The following is a 16,329-nucleotide window of genomic DNA, read 5'->3' as shown; positions in this document are numbered from 1 at the left end:
TACGTTAGTAGTAAATATTTCTGCTTTGTTTACTATACTTTTTTTTTCCCAGATGAAGGCTCAAGAGGTAGAACTGGCATTAGAAGAAGTTGAAAAAGCTGGGGAAGAGCAAGCCAAATGTGGTAAGCAAGCCTTTTTATTATGTTCCTAAGTGATTTGTTAAATGCATTTTTAGGTATTTTTGAGTTTAGGGAACTGAATAAAATAACAACTGCTCTGAAGTCAATTGCTTCAGCGAGGCCAATATTTAAAGACTAAGGTTAACCGTTGTTGTTTTACGTACTTTTAGCCTTGTTGGGTAATTCACTATATCTGTTCTATTTTAACAGAAAATCAGTTTAAAACAAAGGTGATGAAACTTCAAAATGAATTAGAGGTATGTTTTAAAATTTTGTTAATTTAGAGAGTGCTGTTTGGTGGTTTTTTTTAATGAGGTTTTTTAGACTTGTGTTTTAATCTGGTAAAGAGATGTAATAGCCCTCCATTTTAGCTAATACTTTTCATTGGCTTTTGAATATTCTTCAGCCTCAGGTTTGCAAAAGGCTGTATGTACAATGAATTTTTTTATACTTTAATAAATCCCATTTATTTTTATAGATTTCTGGGTTTTGTTGAAAGAAGCTAGTGAGTCTTTTCTGTTGCTTTTCCTGAATATTAGCCACATTAGTCTTAGCATCTGCTTTGGTTTTTTTAGTTCTTTCTATTTTGAAGAACTGTACTATACTTATAATGTTATTTTAATACTCTTAAGATGGCTCAAAGATCTGCTGGTGGTCGTGATACTCGTTTTTTGCGTGATGAGATCCACCAACTGGAAAAACAATTAGAACAAAAAGAGAGACGGTTAATGGATATAGAAAAAGAATTGGAAAAAGAGAAGAAAGTGAATGAACAGGTAAGAAGGACTTCAGCTTGACCTCTCTAAAAGCTGTTCTGGCACATCTTTTGAAAAGTCCGTGTTCTGAAAAGAGCCTGAAATTAAAAAAACCACTGATGAAGTAGGACGGCTGTGCATTTGTTTTCTGTTCTGTTTCTGGAGTTCTTTGTATTCATAGTTTGTGGTGTTAGTGATCCATAGAAGGGTTTTCTGTCTTGCTCTAGCTTGCTCTTCGAAATGAAGATGCCGAAAATGAAAACATCAAATTAAGGAGAGAGGTTAGTAAAGAATTATTGCTCATTTATTGTATTTTTAACTTTATTTATAAATATATTATTAGCTTTCTGTATTTGTAATCTTTGGTGTGGTATGATGTTTTAGAACATTTCCTAGTTGCTGGTACAAAGAGAATATGGAATTTTAATCACATTTAGCAAATATATAGTACGTCTGCTCCAATGAAACTTAGTTAATTGAGGTCAGCAGGTGTCTACATTTGAATTTACATAGTCCTTCTCTGCATTAATTTTGTCTGGATTTCATGTTTTGAATTTTTAGTATTTTTCTTAAATACTATTGACAGATTTGATAGATATTAGACAGGATTTGGTTTATGCTTGCTGCTTTTGCTAAGATTGTCTGATTGGTTAAAATAAAATTATAAAAAGTCAAATGTTAATATAACAATAAATGCAAAGTTAGAGTTAACATTCTTTATTACTAGAATTTTTTTTAATTGTTCTCTTGAAGCATTTTTTTCTAGCTGTTTTTGGAAAAAAATGCATATTTTATAGCATTTAATACCTGTAATCTTGGCCTCTGAGAGAATAAAACAGACAGCAAAAGCTAAATTAATGTCCTGAGGGGAAACCTTGAGAGTTCCTCAAAATGCCCTTTTATGTATGTGTGTGTATGTATGTACATGCATGGACAGGTATATAGAAAACTCTTATTTTATTTTTCTCTGTGTTGATTCCTGTTTAGTCTTCCTAAAGCAAAGATAATTTCTAATATTTTTCATGCTTTGTTCTCTTGGTCTTGTTCTCTCCTTTTTAATCTGAAGAAAAAACTCATAAAGAAAAAGGTGAGGCTTTAAGTTTTTTAAAAGCAAACTGTAGGAATTTGGATGGGTTTTGACTGTCTTAGCTCTTTGTGTTAGCTTGCTAGAAAAGCAATAATTTTGTCTTCAACTCTTCAAAATAGATTTAAGTTTGGATTGCTTTCTGTGCAGAATGAGCAATTGCGTCAGGATGTAGTTGACTATCAGAGGCAAATAGATTCTCAAAAAGAAACAATTCTATTACGAAGAGGAGAGGACTCTGATTACAGATCACAGTTGTCCAAAAAGAACTTTGAGCTCGTCCAGTATTTGGATGAAATTCAGGTAAAATCTATGCATGCTACTGAGTATTTATTAGACTGTTACTGACAATAGTGTTTTTCACAAAGCTATGTCAATTTACAGATCAAGTCATGTGGAGTAAGGGAATTTGTAATGCAGTGGGGTTCTGTGATGCATATACTCTGCATCTGTCAATCTGGCGGAGGTATTGAAGTTATTGGCAATGGGAGATCTGTCTTCTATTTGCTGTTCGGATTTGTTGAAATTGATGATCTAGAGGTGAAATACTCTCTTCCGTGCTAATTTCATGTAAGACTTTCAAGTATGTTTAAGGTGGCTGTCAATTAGTGCTTATTCAGGTATTAAGATGTGCACTTTTTAAAAGCAGTTTTTCTTTAATTTTGCAGAATTTGACTGAAGCTAATGAGAAGTTAGACATTCAAAACCAAGAAATGAGGAAGAATCTTGAGGAATCAGTGCAAGAAATGGAGAAGATGACTGATGAATATAACAAAATGAAACGAATTGTGCAACAATCTGATACTGTTATGGATCAGTTAAGAAAAGAGAAAGAACAGTACAAATTTCAAGTAAGAACTGACTTATTGAATGTAATTTTTTTTAGGTTTATACTGTATTTTCATATTTTAGCTTAAATTAAAAAATGTTCAACATGTCTAGTTAAAAACACACGTTCTACTGAAATAACACTCTCCAAAAGTAGTGTGATCTTTAAATTTGGTGGAAACTTTAAAACTGCAGATCCCAAAATTTTTTTGTACAAAATGTTAGTCATACTCTGTTCTTAAGAGTCATGACCTTCCCTTGCTGCATGTAATGCTAATCTGTTAAATTGTATCTTCTTGATGTAGTGTGTTTGTACATACACATTGGTTAAGGAAAACATTTTTGTGACATGATGTTCATCCAAATGGCATTTCTAGGTTCAAGAGCTTTCAGACCAGCTGAAAGCAAAGAATGAAGAAGACGATCCACTCCTGGCAGCTGTAAATGCAAAAGTTGAAGAATGGAAGGTACTTTTAAATACTTTTAAATTATTTTTAGGAATTATTTCAAGTGTTCTGATGGTATTTCATCTTCTTTTCAGAAAATCTTAGCTTCAAAAGATGATGAACTCCTAGAGTATCAGCAAATGTTGTTTAACTTGAAAGAGAAAATGAAAATGGCGCAACTTGATGTAGACAGGAACAGTATACTGGCCCTTCAGCAGGTACAGTCTATGTGAGAAATTACACACATAAAAATTACCATTCACTAAATATGCTAGTGAACAAATAATTATTTAGTCTTTCATAGTTTGCAAATACCAGAATATGTACTACTTATGTCTGAGAATTATGAGAAAGGTTGATTCATTCCACTACAAAGTTAACTTAATAGACAATGCACAAAGGAAACTTCTCTTGCTGTATGAACTGAGCCCTTAGTAGTTGGTTCTGTTACTTTCATATTTATCTTTTCTAACTATTAGTAGAGTGATTGCTGTAACATCTAAGCATCCATAGTTTAACGTTTTTAAATTATAGCTCGGTTTCTGTCCTCTAAATTTGTTAGTCAAGGAAGAGTCTGACCTAGAGTTTAATTTTCTGTGTTCCTTTATCGTACCTGATGCCATACTATTAATTCTGTGGTTCAGCCCATGATAGAGCTAGCTGAATTTAAGTATCTCTTATATTCCTGCAAAATTACATAGTTCTTTATGATTCTGAATTTCCCCGCTTTCTTGAAAAACATAAGAAGAATAAATAAATAACGCAGCCCATTAGGAACCCTGAAATATACATTATGGATAGCATACTGTATGGTACCAGGATGATTTCCTGCCTTGCTTCAAGTTTTTTAAATAAATGTGACAGAAATGACATTTCTGTTACATGTTGGGCCCTTGTAGACTGAGCAATATGGTGAGATATATTTATGCAGTCTTCCAAAACTAGGAACAGAGAGCTTCTCAGGAGAAAAAAAACCTTAAGTACAAATCAGCCTCTGATGATCAGAAGAGGAAGGCAGCTGAAAGTAACTTTGAGAAGGAGGTGTAGAGTCTGGTTTTAGCTGACTAGATGGCTGTAGAGGTTGCTTTTTTGGATGACCATCATTATCATGATGTTTTGAACAGTTTTGTGGAAATAAGCCTATTTTTAAAGCAGACACTTACTTAAAAATTAAATCAAGCTACTGCACTGTGTTTTAAATCAAAATGGACTGAGCTTGTTATGGTTCAGTGTATATTTACATTCTAAAGGGTTGTGTTTAACTCCTTAGAACTTTGCTAAACTCTTTACCTTTAGATTTGAAAAGTGGTTATAATTGTCCTCTAAGAAAGCCTGAGCTTTTGTTTTTCATATCAATGGTATAAAGTAAGGTCAGCAACTCTTAAGATTTTTACATTATAATTACTTTCTATAACTTTTTCCCAAGTCTCTTTTTTATCTTTTTCCTCTTTTTTCGTTCATCACAGAAAAAATAACATTAATAACATCTGATATTTCTAAAGTTCACGTATAAGCACAGAAATCGTATAATATAAATAGAATTCACTTTCACAGTCTGTGTGTACTTATGGATGTATATACACGCAAAACAAGGTGTCATATGAATTTTTAAAAGTTGGATGACTTGCTGAAAGGCTGTCTGCAATACAGGTGTCATGTATGATGGATTGTTAGTCCTCCTGATCTTGAACTTGTATCTCTCAGTTCCCACTGGCAATTGTTTATGAGGAAGCTGTAAGAAACCTGTATCGTCTGAAACTTTTGATCATACGTTGCCTACTCTTTGAGAACTGTTCCATTTAAAATTGATATATTAAAATACTGCTTTTATTTTTTTGTGTTTGAATGCTTTATTTTTACTCTTTCTTTTATTTTTCCTGCTTTGCCTTTATATACCCAACTTCTAGATAATATCTGAACTCTATATTGTAAGTACAGTATATTTGATGTTCTATAAATTGTTTTGTCTTAGCTACTTTTAATTTCTTCATTTACTGTGTGGTGGTCTATATTGGTAGTTTGCCTGTCAGTGAAGAAGAATTCTTTAACAGAGTTTCTTTTTTTTTGTGTGTAGGGTGTGCAAGAGCGAGATGCTCAGATAAGATTGCTTACTGAGCAAGTTGAACAGTATACCAAAGAAATGGAACAAAATGCATTTGTAATTGAGGAATTAAAAAATGATCTCCAAAAAGATAAAGGTAACATGATCATTTAATTTTAATATCTGTGGAAAGGAAAATAAGAAACCACAGATTTACTGTTCTTCGTTCTCTAGAAATACAGAAAAAGTATTTGCAGTATTTGAGTAATATTAGTCTCTAATTTTTTTCATTTCCATTTATTAAAAATTCATAAAGAGTTTAAAATTATTCACAGTACTTCAGTGGGTTTTATGGGTAATACAGTGCCTAATAAAACTATACCTGCTCTGCAAAGGTTAGAGCATAACATATAATGTCTCAGCCCTATCAAGAATTGCAAATGAGTAGTAGCATGCAATTCAAAATAAATTCTGATGTCCCTTATGTGCACTGACTTCTCATAATTAGTGTTCGAATGAATGATTAGGGGAATAAAAAAAGTTCTCATGTAGTCTTTTGTAATGACTTAACTAAAAAGAGCAGAAAATGAAGATTTCTGTTATAACATTATCTGAAGTGTTTCTTTCTTGCTTAATGGCTGTTAGCAAGAATTCCTAGTTGAATGGTAAACAGATCAAGGTTCTTTTTTCCAGGTCACTCATCTCTTGCTCAGCAGAATCGTATTGGGGATATGCAAGAAAAGTTAAAAATGCTAGAAGAGAGAACTAAGGAGGCTGAGAAATCAGCAGAATTAGCAGAAGCAGATGCTAGAGAAAAGGACAAAGAGCTTGCTGAGGCCCTGAAACGAATGAGAGACTATGAAGTGGTAAATGATTTGTCAGAGTGGACAGGGTATTTCAGCATATTTTTAGGAGAACGTTTTGTCCTTCCATTTTTTATTGACTGTGTTCTAATTAGAAATTGAATGACTTCTGATGCATGGTTTTTTTTTTCTTTTCTTTCATAATAACACTTAGTGGTCACTGACTGCATGCAATTTATTAGCCATACTTAACAATTTTTACAAGTTGTCAATTTTGACACATTCATATGGGCTTCTGAACTCCCTTGAACACTAATTGAACACTAAAGATATGATTTTTTGAAGTATCATGTAGTAAAAGGACTCAATTTTGAAATATGCGGAGACTGTAGTCAGATAGGTTTGTGGGATCTGCTTTTTATTCAGTAAGTTTTTTCACTAAGCAGAGTACAGAAGAGTGATACAGGTTGAAAAACATTTTTTCTTATCTGTGTAATGATGAAAGACAGATTAATAATTTATTTTCTTACATATTCTGTTGGTTGTTTTGTTTTTACTTTCCGTTTGGGCTTTTACAGGGAATATATGGTTTGGAAGAGGCTGTTGCTGAAATAAAAGATTTAAAAAAGCAAATCAAAATACGAGATCATGAAATTGAAACATTAATTAAGGAAGTCAATAAACTTGAATTTAAAATAAATGATTTTCTTGATGAAAATGAAGAACTCAGAGAGCGCTTAGGTATGCTATATCCATTACATTTTTAATTACTTGTTGTGTAAGAATTGAAATAACATTATGCCGTTGAAATCTTTTACTATACCAAGTAACTACTTGGAAATAATTTTGTATATTCCGCTAATACTTGCAAGTAGTTTTAGTTTTAGTTAGTTAGGACAAAATGCCTAATATGTACATGACTAAACTTGAATGTACGTGACTAAACTTGGCTTGGAGGTTGCTTAGACTGAAGAAAGCAGGAGAATAGGTTTTGTAGTGCTTTTTTGGTTTTGTTTTCTCTTTGACTGTACACTGCTTAATTAATTGCATAATATGGTGTTTGGAAACAATAACATACTGAAGTTGTAGTGCTAGATTGAAAAACACAGACAAAACTTTGGACAGGCTTATTTTTATATACAAGAAGAATCTAAACCTGAATATAGTTAATTTTAGGTGGCATTTTATTGCATTTTGATTTTCGAGTAACTCAAGTAAAATAATGCTTTCTTCTGGTGTTATTACATGGAGCGTAAGATGTGTGTACATATATAGAAATACATATATTCAACTATCAATGTATTATTTTTTTAATACTACTTGACTAGTTATGTTCTGATTTAAATTAACTGCATTCTAATGATTAATAGGATTAATGTTCCTCCTCAATAAATAAATTATACAGCATATACTGTGTTTTAGGTCTTGAGCCAAAGACAATGATCAATTTAAATGAATTCAGAAACAGCAAAGCACTGAAGCAGCAGCAATATAGAGCTGAAAACCAGATTCTTTTGCAAGAGGCAAGTGATAAATCCTGGTTTTGTGTGAGAGCTACATAATAAAAATGTATTTGAACAAAACAAAGTACTGATCTGTGAATAATAATATGCAGATTGAAAGACTAGAAGAAGAAAGAATTGAACTGAAAAAACAGGTTCGTAAGTTGGCTCAGGAGAAAGGAAGAAAAGTTGCAACAGGTAGGATTTTTTTTTTTTTTATTATAAACTGTCCTTTCAGAAACATGCTGTCTATACTTATTATAGCTACGTTATATTTACTCATTTGTTTAAATTACAAGGCTAAATACATTTCACTGAATCTGTAGGAAGAAGTGAGTGGTTTTGTATTTGCGTAGTCTTACAGCCCAGTAGCTTTTTGACTTGTGATGGCTAGTACTGCATCACTGAGAGTTGTGTCATTGGCCTGCAGTTCTTGGATGCAGGATGATCTCGCCATGATTTCCAGTAAATCTATATAATGTGTGTGTTTCAAAAATTCTAAAATTTCAATTCTTTGCCACCCAGGGAAGCATAATGTGCTCAAATGGAAAGGTTTACAGCTCCTTACTTTGCAGGTAGAAAACTAGAACTCAGGTATACTAAATGGAATATATTCCCGTGCTTGGAGACCAATTAAAAATTCATAATCATTCATTATTTGTACTTTTACTTGCAATTAGGACTGGATGCGGGTGATGTGCAGATAACTGATAGCTTTACTGAAGAGAAAGGAATGAATAAGAGGAAGTTGGATTTCTTGAACAGGCATAATATTGCTGAAGTAAAAGCAAAGGTAGGTTCATAAAGCAAGTTCATAAACATTTATTGTATTTCTCTTTCAAAATAAAAATAATGTAATTTTGTAAATATCTGTTCAAATATTTTCTAGGTGCTTTTATTAACTGCTTTTAAAAAATCCAAAAAGTAATAATTTGTAATTTTTTTAGAAGACTAATGAATATTCTATATTTTTGTGAATATAGGCTTGCAGCTTGCGTAACATGGAAGGGAGAAACACACTTCCAGATAGAGAAGCACCAGTTAGACTTTTGAAGTCAGAGAAGGATATAGCTGAAAACAGGAAGGCTGTGGGAAATCTACCTAGAAGAACTTCTGGCATACTTGAGAATTTAGATCACCTGGAAAAAAGTAGAAATACTTCTTCAGTCCGTTTAGGTTCAAAACATGTGGCAGAGTGGCAACTAGTTAATGACAACTGTAATTCTGAAACTCTTAGTATAAAAGAGCTTTTCATTTCACCAGAGCTACAATTTACACAGACATCAGGGATAACAGACTCTAGAGATGATAGAGAGATGTCAGAAGACTTAAAATCAGACTACACAGGTTCATTTTCTGCTCATCAGCGAGTGTCTCAGACCTCAGAGGTTAATAACTGGAATTACAGAAACAAACCATCTTTTCAGAAACAAGTGTCCATAACTTCTAATTCAGACCAAACAGGTCAGGAAGATTTTAGCCAGGGACTATGTCTCAGCAAAAATTCTCTGCTTCCTTGTTCATCTGCTCTTGGAAAGCCAGTAATGCACAAAACACAAATAATGACATTGAAGGATAAGCAAGACTATTCACAAGTAAAGTTTTCTCATTTAACTGCCTTTCAAGAAGACAGAGAAGGAAAGAAATGCTTAACAGAATTGTTGCAAGTAAAAACTTTGGAAAGTGGACTTGAAAACGGGCAATCAGAACACTCAGGTCAGGTAGATCCTGTTGAAAATCTCATAGAGCAATTGAGGAGAGAATTAGTGCTTCTTAGATCACAGGTGAGACACCTTTATAGTATGTGTATGTCTATATCTATTGCAGTCATTTAAAAGATAAATTCAAAAAATAAAGATGCGTTAGTTTACTTTCATCTTTATTAACTAAAGCTATAGGATAGTTCTAATAGAATTGGGCTTTTTTTCTTCTAATAAAAAAAGGGCCAAGTCATTAATTTTCAGTTTATTTGTTGACATAGGATTGAAAAATGTAGGCATATATTTTCATTCTGTTGGTGGAAAAATTTTGCACAACACCTGTGCACACACATGTAGATGGGTACGAAGAGAGAACAGTTTTTATTCTAAGACCTTACACACATCTATGTAAACAAAGTACTCATCACTTTTCTTATTAGTGCATACAGCCTTTCATCTCATACAAATCAATTGTTGCAACTTTATTTTAAACAACATAATTGGAGGATTACTTTTAAAAATTGTTTTAAATAAATACAGAGAAATACAAATGGTAATTTACAAGCGTTAGTTGAATGAAGTAGGGACTGAATCAGTCCTTTGGTATGAAAGATAGAAGATGAGATTTCTGTTAAAAGATGCAGTTGTTATTTGACTAGAGGATGTCTCCTACCTCCAGGGAGAACAGGTGGTGTAAAGTTAGACTTTTGGAATGAGAAAGGCCTTTCCTTCTGGGAAACATCTACAAAGTTCCTGAGTTGATTCTTCTTTTTGTCCATTTCCCTGCCAACTCACAAAGATAATGTATATCTGGTTTCAGAAAAAAATATTTCCAATGAAAAATTCCATTATTTATTAAAATGATCTCTAATGATAAAATCTTTTAGGTTCTCAAAAGGGTTTTTGAAAACTTTTTATATAATCAGTGAAAGAATGGATTGATTTCAGGATCCTTACTGTGGTTTCTTTTATTCACATGATAAATCATGTAAAAAAATTATTCACTGGTAGCTTCCTAAATTGGTACCTTGAAAAGCTGTGTTAGTTTTCTGTATAGTGGAGGACATTGCTTTGGTTGCTAGAGATACCTTTGGGGCATGGATCAAACCAATCCCTCAGAGTCTCACAGACATTTGGTCTGTACCAGACTGTTGTTCCAACTGCTGCATGACCCAAGAATACATGTTTCCCTAGACAGTGTTATATGGGATACCCCTTGTGTAATTCTTCCAGAGAATCCATCTCTGTTGCCATTGCATTTCAGGCAGGACATTCATATGTGGACTGGGAAATTTTCATGAAGGCGTACTCCAAATTTGAAAAAAGGCTGGGACTAGAACATTAGATTTCTAAAATTAGGATCCGTGTATTTTTTGTCTGGGAGTAACCATCCAAGAATGTGATGAGGAAACATCACGGTTACAATGTATAAGATAAGCAAATAGGTCTTTCCTATCTTTAACTGAAATGTTTTGAAACTGATGGCATTTCTGTTGAGCCCGTTGAGCTATGTAATTGATCAATGGAAAGTATAAGTCTATATACATCAGGCTTTTTTCAATCATACAACAGTTTTTTCCATGCTACAGGAGTATGCTTTGCTGTTGTGATTTCTCTTAAAATACTGTGTTAGCCAAGCTGTGGAATGAATAATGCCTACTAATTGCATTTTCAGTAGAAAAGAAGTGGGTTTTTTTGTATTTTGGAAGATAAGTCTTGGAAATATAATTTTTTTGTATATAAATGGAGATAGGATCCTATACTAAGAACTTACTGTTGGTTTTTTTTTTTAGAATGAGCAGATATCCAGAGATTTGTTGATCAAGAATATGCTAAATAATTATACAGAATTAGATCTTGAAAGATGCAGAAGCCAGGCAGTGCAGGTAGTACAAGGTTTTAAAAAAAACAAAACAGGATAATTATTTATATAAACTTTATTCATGGTTTAAATATTTTTTCCTGATAATTTTGACTGTGAAGATGAGGCTATTTCTTTGATTGTTGCCTTCTATATAACACCTCATTTTGGTTTACATACTATGTACTTTCACTGCTGAATATATGTGGATTAGCAATATTTTCAAGCATTTATTCTCATTTAACCACAGGGTCTTAATGAAAATTCTAATAGTAAAATTCCTAAATTACAAATTTTGAGTCTTCTTTTTTCTTCTCTTTAGAATGAGTATCTTGCAAATGAATTAAGTGTGAGAGAGAGAGATTTGGAGAAGAACAGGACTGTAATAGCCCAATTTCAATCTAAATGTAAGTTGCAACCTGTTTTAAAACTAGGGAATATTATCAGGTACCTGCAGATAGTTTGTTTATTTAGTTGATCTGTTTCTATGATTGTGACCACAAATAATCTGACGTTACAGTTTCTGTTTTCAATGCAGTTTACTTTGGTATCTTTCACAATGGTTGAATTTGTTGCGTACATACAAGGTTATTATACAGTCATTCTGATATACTTCTGAACTGTGGAAATTATGGTTGTGAATTGGTCCAGGTGTGAACACAGTGATTACAAAACAATGAATGTAAATGGCATTTACCGAATTGGAATTTCTTTGATTCTCATTAAAGACTTTTTTTTTTAATTTTGTGTTTATATTAGTGTATATCTTTGTGTGCTGTGTATAAATACATGATGTTGCTAATTTTAAATTAAATTTTATCACTTAAATTAGTGATAATACATGAAACAGCTTATTCCTACTAACTACATTAAACTGGGATCTCTCATGTTCTTCCTTCATTAATCAGACCTAATAACGGCTTTACCTCTGTGAGTGATCCCAATTATAACAATTATACAATTTACTTGTGTAATTTTCTGGATCCAAGGAAGTGTTGGGGAATTAAACCTACTTGCTGCTTATGTATATATGTATGTTAGCTGAAGTGCACCGCTTGCGAACTCTGAAATAAAAATAATGGTAATTTCTCTAGGCAAGAATCTTAATTTTTTCCCAGAGAATGTGAATTCTAAAAATTCTTTTTGACTTTTCAAAATAGACTCAGTGAAACTGCTCAAACTGCTCCAGATTTTGCAGTTCACTCCTGGGTCTTCAGGACAGTTAACCGTATTGTTAAGATATGTTCGAGAATGTCCTGACAGGTTTGTTGTTTTTAAAGTTTCCAGACTGCTTGCTCTGTGCTGGAAACTCTGGAATTCCACTGAGAGACTAATGGTGTCAGGAAAACTATATGTCTTGAGAGTCCTTATTACAGCCAAATAATTTAAATGTTCTTTTTTTCCCAGTCTGCAGCAGGAATTCAGGCAATTCCTATATACTTCATTGTTACAGCCAAACATTTCCAAGATAGCCACATTTCTGGATTTGTGAAAGCCAGTCAGACAGGCTACTAAAGAAGTGAAAAAAGTGGCAGGAAACATTGAATACTGGAAGGTTCAATAAAGTCAAATGTGTTCCCATGAGGCATTTCATTATTGTTTTGTTGCTATTTTTCCAGCAAAATACACTCTCCAGATGTTCCTAGCAGCTCTACTTTTAACTTCCTAATTCGTTACGTCTATATATAATATGAACATTCTTTTTATATATCAGATCAACAAATATTATGATGAAATGTCCTAGGAAACCTTAACTCATTTTTTCAGTGCTTTTAGACACATTTACATTTTTTATTACAGTAAAAGAATTGTCAGAAGAGAATAAACAACTTGAACAAGGAATGAAAGAAATATTGCAAGCTGTCAAGGAAATGCAGAAGGATCCTAGTGTCAAGGGAGGAGAAACAGCTTTAATAATCCCTAGTCTGGATCGTTTAGTTAACGTAAGCTTGGTTTCTAAAGTACTATTTCGCTTTACAGGATTAACAAGCTTTTTTCTTCCTCCTCAATTATTGGGTTATTGTATAATTAAATAGTAGCTTCCTTATACATATACTTCCTTAGTTACAAGTAGGAGTACATAGTGTGATACCTTTTTAAAAATGCAAATTAAAAATATACAGCAACAAGAGATTTCCAATAAAAAGAATAAAACAAAAATCTTCAGCTGGATAGATAAAACTGTCTTTGGCAAGTTTATTGTCCCAGTCATAAAGCTTAGGTAAAAGTTTGTTTGCATGTCTTTTATCTCTATGGGACCTGCAGGAAATGTTTAAGAAAAATTCTTTATTCAACATCTTACCAAAAAAATTAGTGTTTTTACAGGAAAATTTAACCATTTAAATCACAGTCAATGGCAAATATATCATCAGAAAACTGATAAGTAGATTTTAAAACATTAAAATTTCATTCTTTTTGCTAATCTCATGTAGTCTAAACTTGAGGGCTCCAGTTTATTATGAAAAAACAAAGCTTTTCTGCACCACTTCTCTGTTTTGTTAATTAAATGTTTACTGTATTAGGCAATGGAGTCAAAGAATTCAGAGGGAATCTTTGATGCTAGTGTGCATTTGAAAGCTCAGGTTGACCAGCTTACAGGACGAAATGAAGAATTAAGACAGGAACTGAAACAGACTCAGAAGGAGGCAACAAATTTCTCTAATCAGCTGGCAAATGCGAATGAAAAGGTATAAAATTTATTTTATACAATTTATTTTGTACTTGAAAAGTGGCTGCTCTGATAATTTAGAACAAAACCACACAGTCTATAAGATACTGAATTTGACTTATGTGAACAGTATAATTATACAAATCTTAATTAAATTTATATATTGGATCTACCAATTTGTCCATTTTTAGTTCAAATCTTACTCTTCTTAATGTTACCTTATCCTTGGAATATCCTATCATGTTAAACACCAAGCATGCCTATCTTTTGGGGAGAGCCGTGCCCAGAAAAAGCTCACAAATGACTTTCTTCAAAAGCCAGTAGTCTTGCATTTGTTATTTATAAATAAGTAACAGAGATTTAAGTGTTCTAAAATGATGAATCATTCTCTAAAATCCTGTATCTTGTTTTAGGTTGTACAATTGATTCTGTGGAATGCTTCTTCCAGGGCAGGAGTGAGGAATGGAATATTATCTTACGAGAAGCCAAATTTAAATTTGCCTTTTAGAACAGCTTTGGTGATGCAAAAAAATTTGCCCATAACTGATATTCTGGAATAGTGTTTTATGTACTGTTAGAGTAGAGAACCAGAGAGCTTTTAAGAAGTTAAATGAAAAGGCAAAGATTTGTTTAGAATAAACCATCGAATAACCACTGCAATAATTCTATCCAAAACTCCATCTTTTTAAAAGGAATGGAAATGCACTGTGTTTTAAACAATTTGGAATAAAACTGTGGTGAATCCTTAGATATGTGAAGCTGCCCTGATTGCTGGAGTAATTTGATAAATTTGGCTTAAGATGTTATGCATTTAATGATTTATGGATTCACAGCATTTTTAAAAGGTTACTTTAAAGAGTGTTTGAATGCTTTAGAATATAAATGGAAGTGAATTAAGTTGTTAATAACAACTGATATAGTACAGGCAAACAATATATTTTCCATCAGTGATTTTTTTCTTAATTGAATAGCAAGAGCTACTTTTTATGTTTTTGTTTCCTTTCTTTAGATTGCACAACTGAAAAATGAAATCTGCTTATTACGTCAGTCAGAAGGTGCCAATATTGTTTTCCGAACAGTGAATCTTCCAGAAGGAATGGCTCCTTCAAGTGTTAATATGATTAATTCTCTGAATGAGTATTTAATACGTCTTATACAGGTAACTCATTTACTCCTTGATATCAAGAATATTTGTAACATATATCTAATTCCTCCAAAATCTAGTGTCATGGTAGAACTCTCAAATTATTTTGAAGTTCTGATCCTGTAAACTCTTTGGGCTATTCTGTTTTTTTAAAGCGGTAAGTATTTTGCTGTGTTGTAAACCTGGAAGGTAATACTTAATTAAATTTTTGACAGCAATTCAGATTTTTTTGTTTTAAATCTGAATTTTGATCTAAATATTTGCCCACTCTTCCTTCTACTTCTGTAGTTGCACTCATTCTGTGAAAAATTCTCTCTTACTGCTATCTGGATTCCACACCTGAGTCTGCATGTGCCTATCCTACTCTGAGCAGTTTTCCTCTATACAGCAAAGGTCTCTATTTATTTACCATATGAATTTTCATTCCATTATTTGTCAAAAATATGTCAACATTTGTAAAAAGAGGCATAAATACATTGAAACTGAAGCCAGTGATTCCCATGGGAAGCTCCCGTGGGAAGCACAGCAAACAAGCATATGTAAAGAATAATTGACTCTTTGAGAATTGGAGTGAAAAGAACTTACCTTTTTATTATTATTTAATTATTTTGTTCTGTCTTTGATCACTTTACTATTATTGATTAGAGAATATTTTCTGTATATGATTATAAAGTAGAAGAGTATTTGGGAACATGAGAAGGAAATACCACTTTCCAGTTAGACATTCGATTAGTATTCTTTGTGGGCTAGCAACATGTTATGATGTTTTGAACTTTGAGGTCTGTAATCCACAGTGCAGTTATGCACTATTTCACATCTACTAATGTGAATGCCGAAGTTTATTGGACTTTTTTCATCTGTTGCTTCTAAAGAAAATACACATTTTGTATCTGCAGTTCACACTGTTCATGACAGAAGCATCTATCATGAAAAACGCAAGGGAGAACTGGCATTTTGATTAATCCTTTCATGTTTAAAACTTATATTAATCACTTCAATGTTTTTATTTGGAAAATAAATATTAGGAACTGGAAAATAAAGAACAGTTACTTAAACAATTAGAAGATTCAGTAGAGGACTACAAGCGAAAATTTGCAGTAATTCGTCATCAACAAGGCTTGCTGTATAAAGAATATCAAAGGTATTGTTCTTTTTTCTGAATTACAAAAGTTCAACTATCTAAATGTTTAATAATTTTGAATACAACATTTGCTGCTGTATTGAAGTAGTTCTTTGATTAATGTCATAAATGCTGCTGCTTTTGGATATAGATTCCATATATTTTCTTTAGTCCTATAAAGATTCAGAAAACTTACAAAAAACATTTTCTGCTGGACTCTTTTCATATTGCATACTTTATAGTGAGGATTGCATTGTG

The 16,329-nt window shown here is 32.5% G+C and overlaps 1 protein-coding gene across 14 annotated transcripts in view; it reads left to right on the top strand.

Annotated features, from left to right (window-relative positions):
* Positions 1 to 16,329, top strand: part of CEP290 (centrosomal protein 290) — a 55,717-nt gene that overhangs the window by 4,182 nt on the left and 35,206 nt on the right. For 8 of the 14 annotated variants that reach the window (XR_015706973.1, XM_087767756.1, XM_087767755.1 and 5 more), the window contains 20 exons: positions 53 to 122; positions 330 to 376; positions 752 to 895; positions 1,102 to 1,155; positions 2,109 to 2,261; positions 2,627 to 2,809; positions 3,164 to 3,253; positions 3,328 to 3,450; positions 5,307 to 5,430; positions 5,967 to 6,139; positions 6,655 to 6,817; positions 7,499 to 7,599; positions 7,692 to 7,776; positions 8,259 to 8,371; positions 8,562 to 9,362; positions 11,462 to 11,546; positions 12,940 to 13,082; positions 13,662 to 13,826; positions 14,817 to 14,966; positions 15,977 to 16,092. Coding sequence is in view for 13 of the 14 variants with exons in the window: in XM_087767756.1 (XP_087623882.1) it covers positions 53 to 122; positions 330 to 376; positions 752 to 895; positions 1,102 to 1,155; positions 2,109 to 2,261; positions 2,627 to 2,809; positions 3,164 to 3,253; positions 3,328 to 3,450; positions 5,307 to 5,430; positions 5,967 to 6,139; positions 6,655 to 6,817; positions 7,499 to 7,599; positions 7,692 to 7,776; positions 8,259 to 8,371; positions 8,562 to 9,362; positions 11,462 to 11,546; positions 12,940 to 13,082; positions 13,662 to 13,826; positions 14,817 to 14,966; positions 15,977 to 16,092 (3,083 nt within the window). In the remaining variant the exon portion in view is untranslated. Of the gene's footprint in view, positions 1 to 52; positions 123 to 329; positions 377 to 751; positions 896 to 1,101; positions 1,156 to 2,108; positions 2,262 to 2,368; positions 2,529 to 2,626; positions 2,810 to 3,163; positions 3,254 to 3,327; positions 3,451 to 5,306; positions 5,431 to 5,966; positions 6,140 to 6,654; positions 6,818 to 7,481; positions 7,600 to 7,691; positions 7,777 to 8,258; positions 8,372 to 8,561; positions 9,363 to 11,461; positions 11,547 to 12,939; positions 13,083 to 13,661; positions 13,827 to 14,816; positions 14,967 to 15,976; positions 16,093 to 16,329 lie in introns of those variants that run through there. The other 6 variants (XM_087767757.1, XM_087767753.1, XM_087767749.1 and 3 more) reach the window with 5 other exon arrangements.

Source organism: Nipponia nippon, unplaced genomic scaffold, assembly GCF_047370975.1.
Source record: "Nipponia nippon isolate SJK-2023a ecotype South Korea unplaced genomic scaffold, ASM4737097v1 scaffold_3, whole genome shotgun sequence".
NCBI lineage: Eukaryota > Metazoa > Chordata > Aves > Pelecaniformes > Threskiornithidae > Nipponia > Nipponia nippon.
Note: the sequence above shows the minus strand (reverse complement) of the source record. Positions and strands in the feature narration are given on the sequence as shown.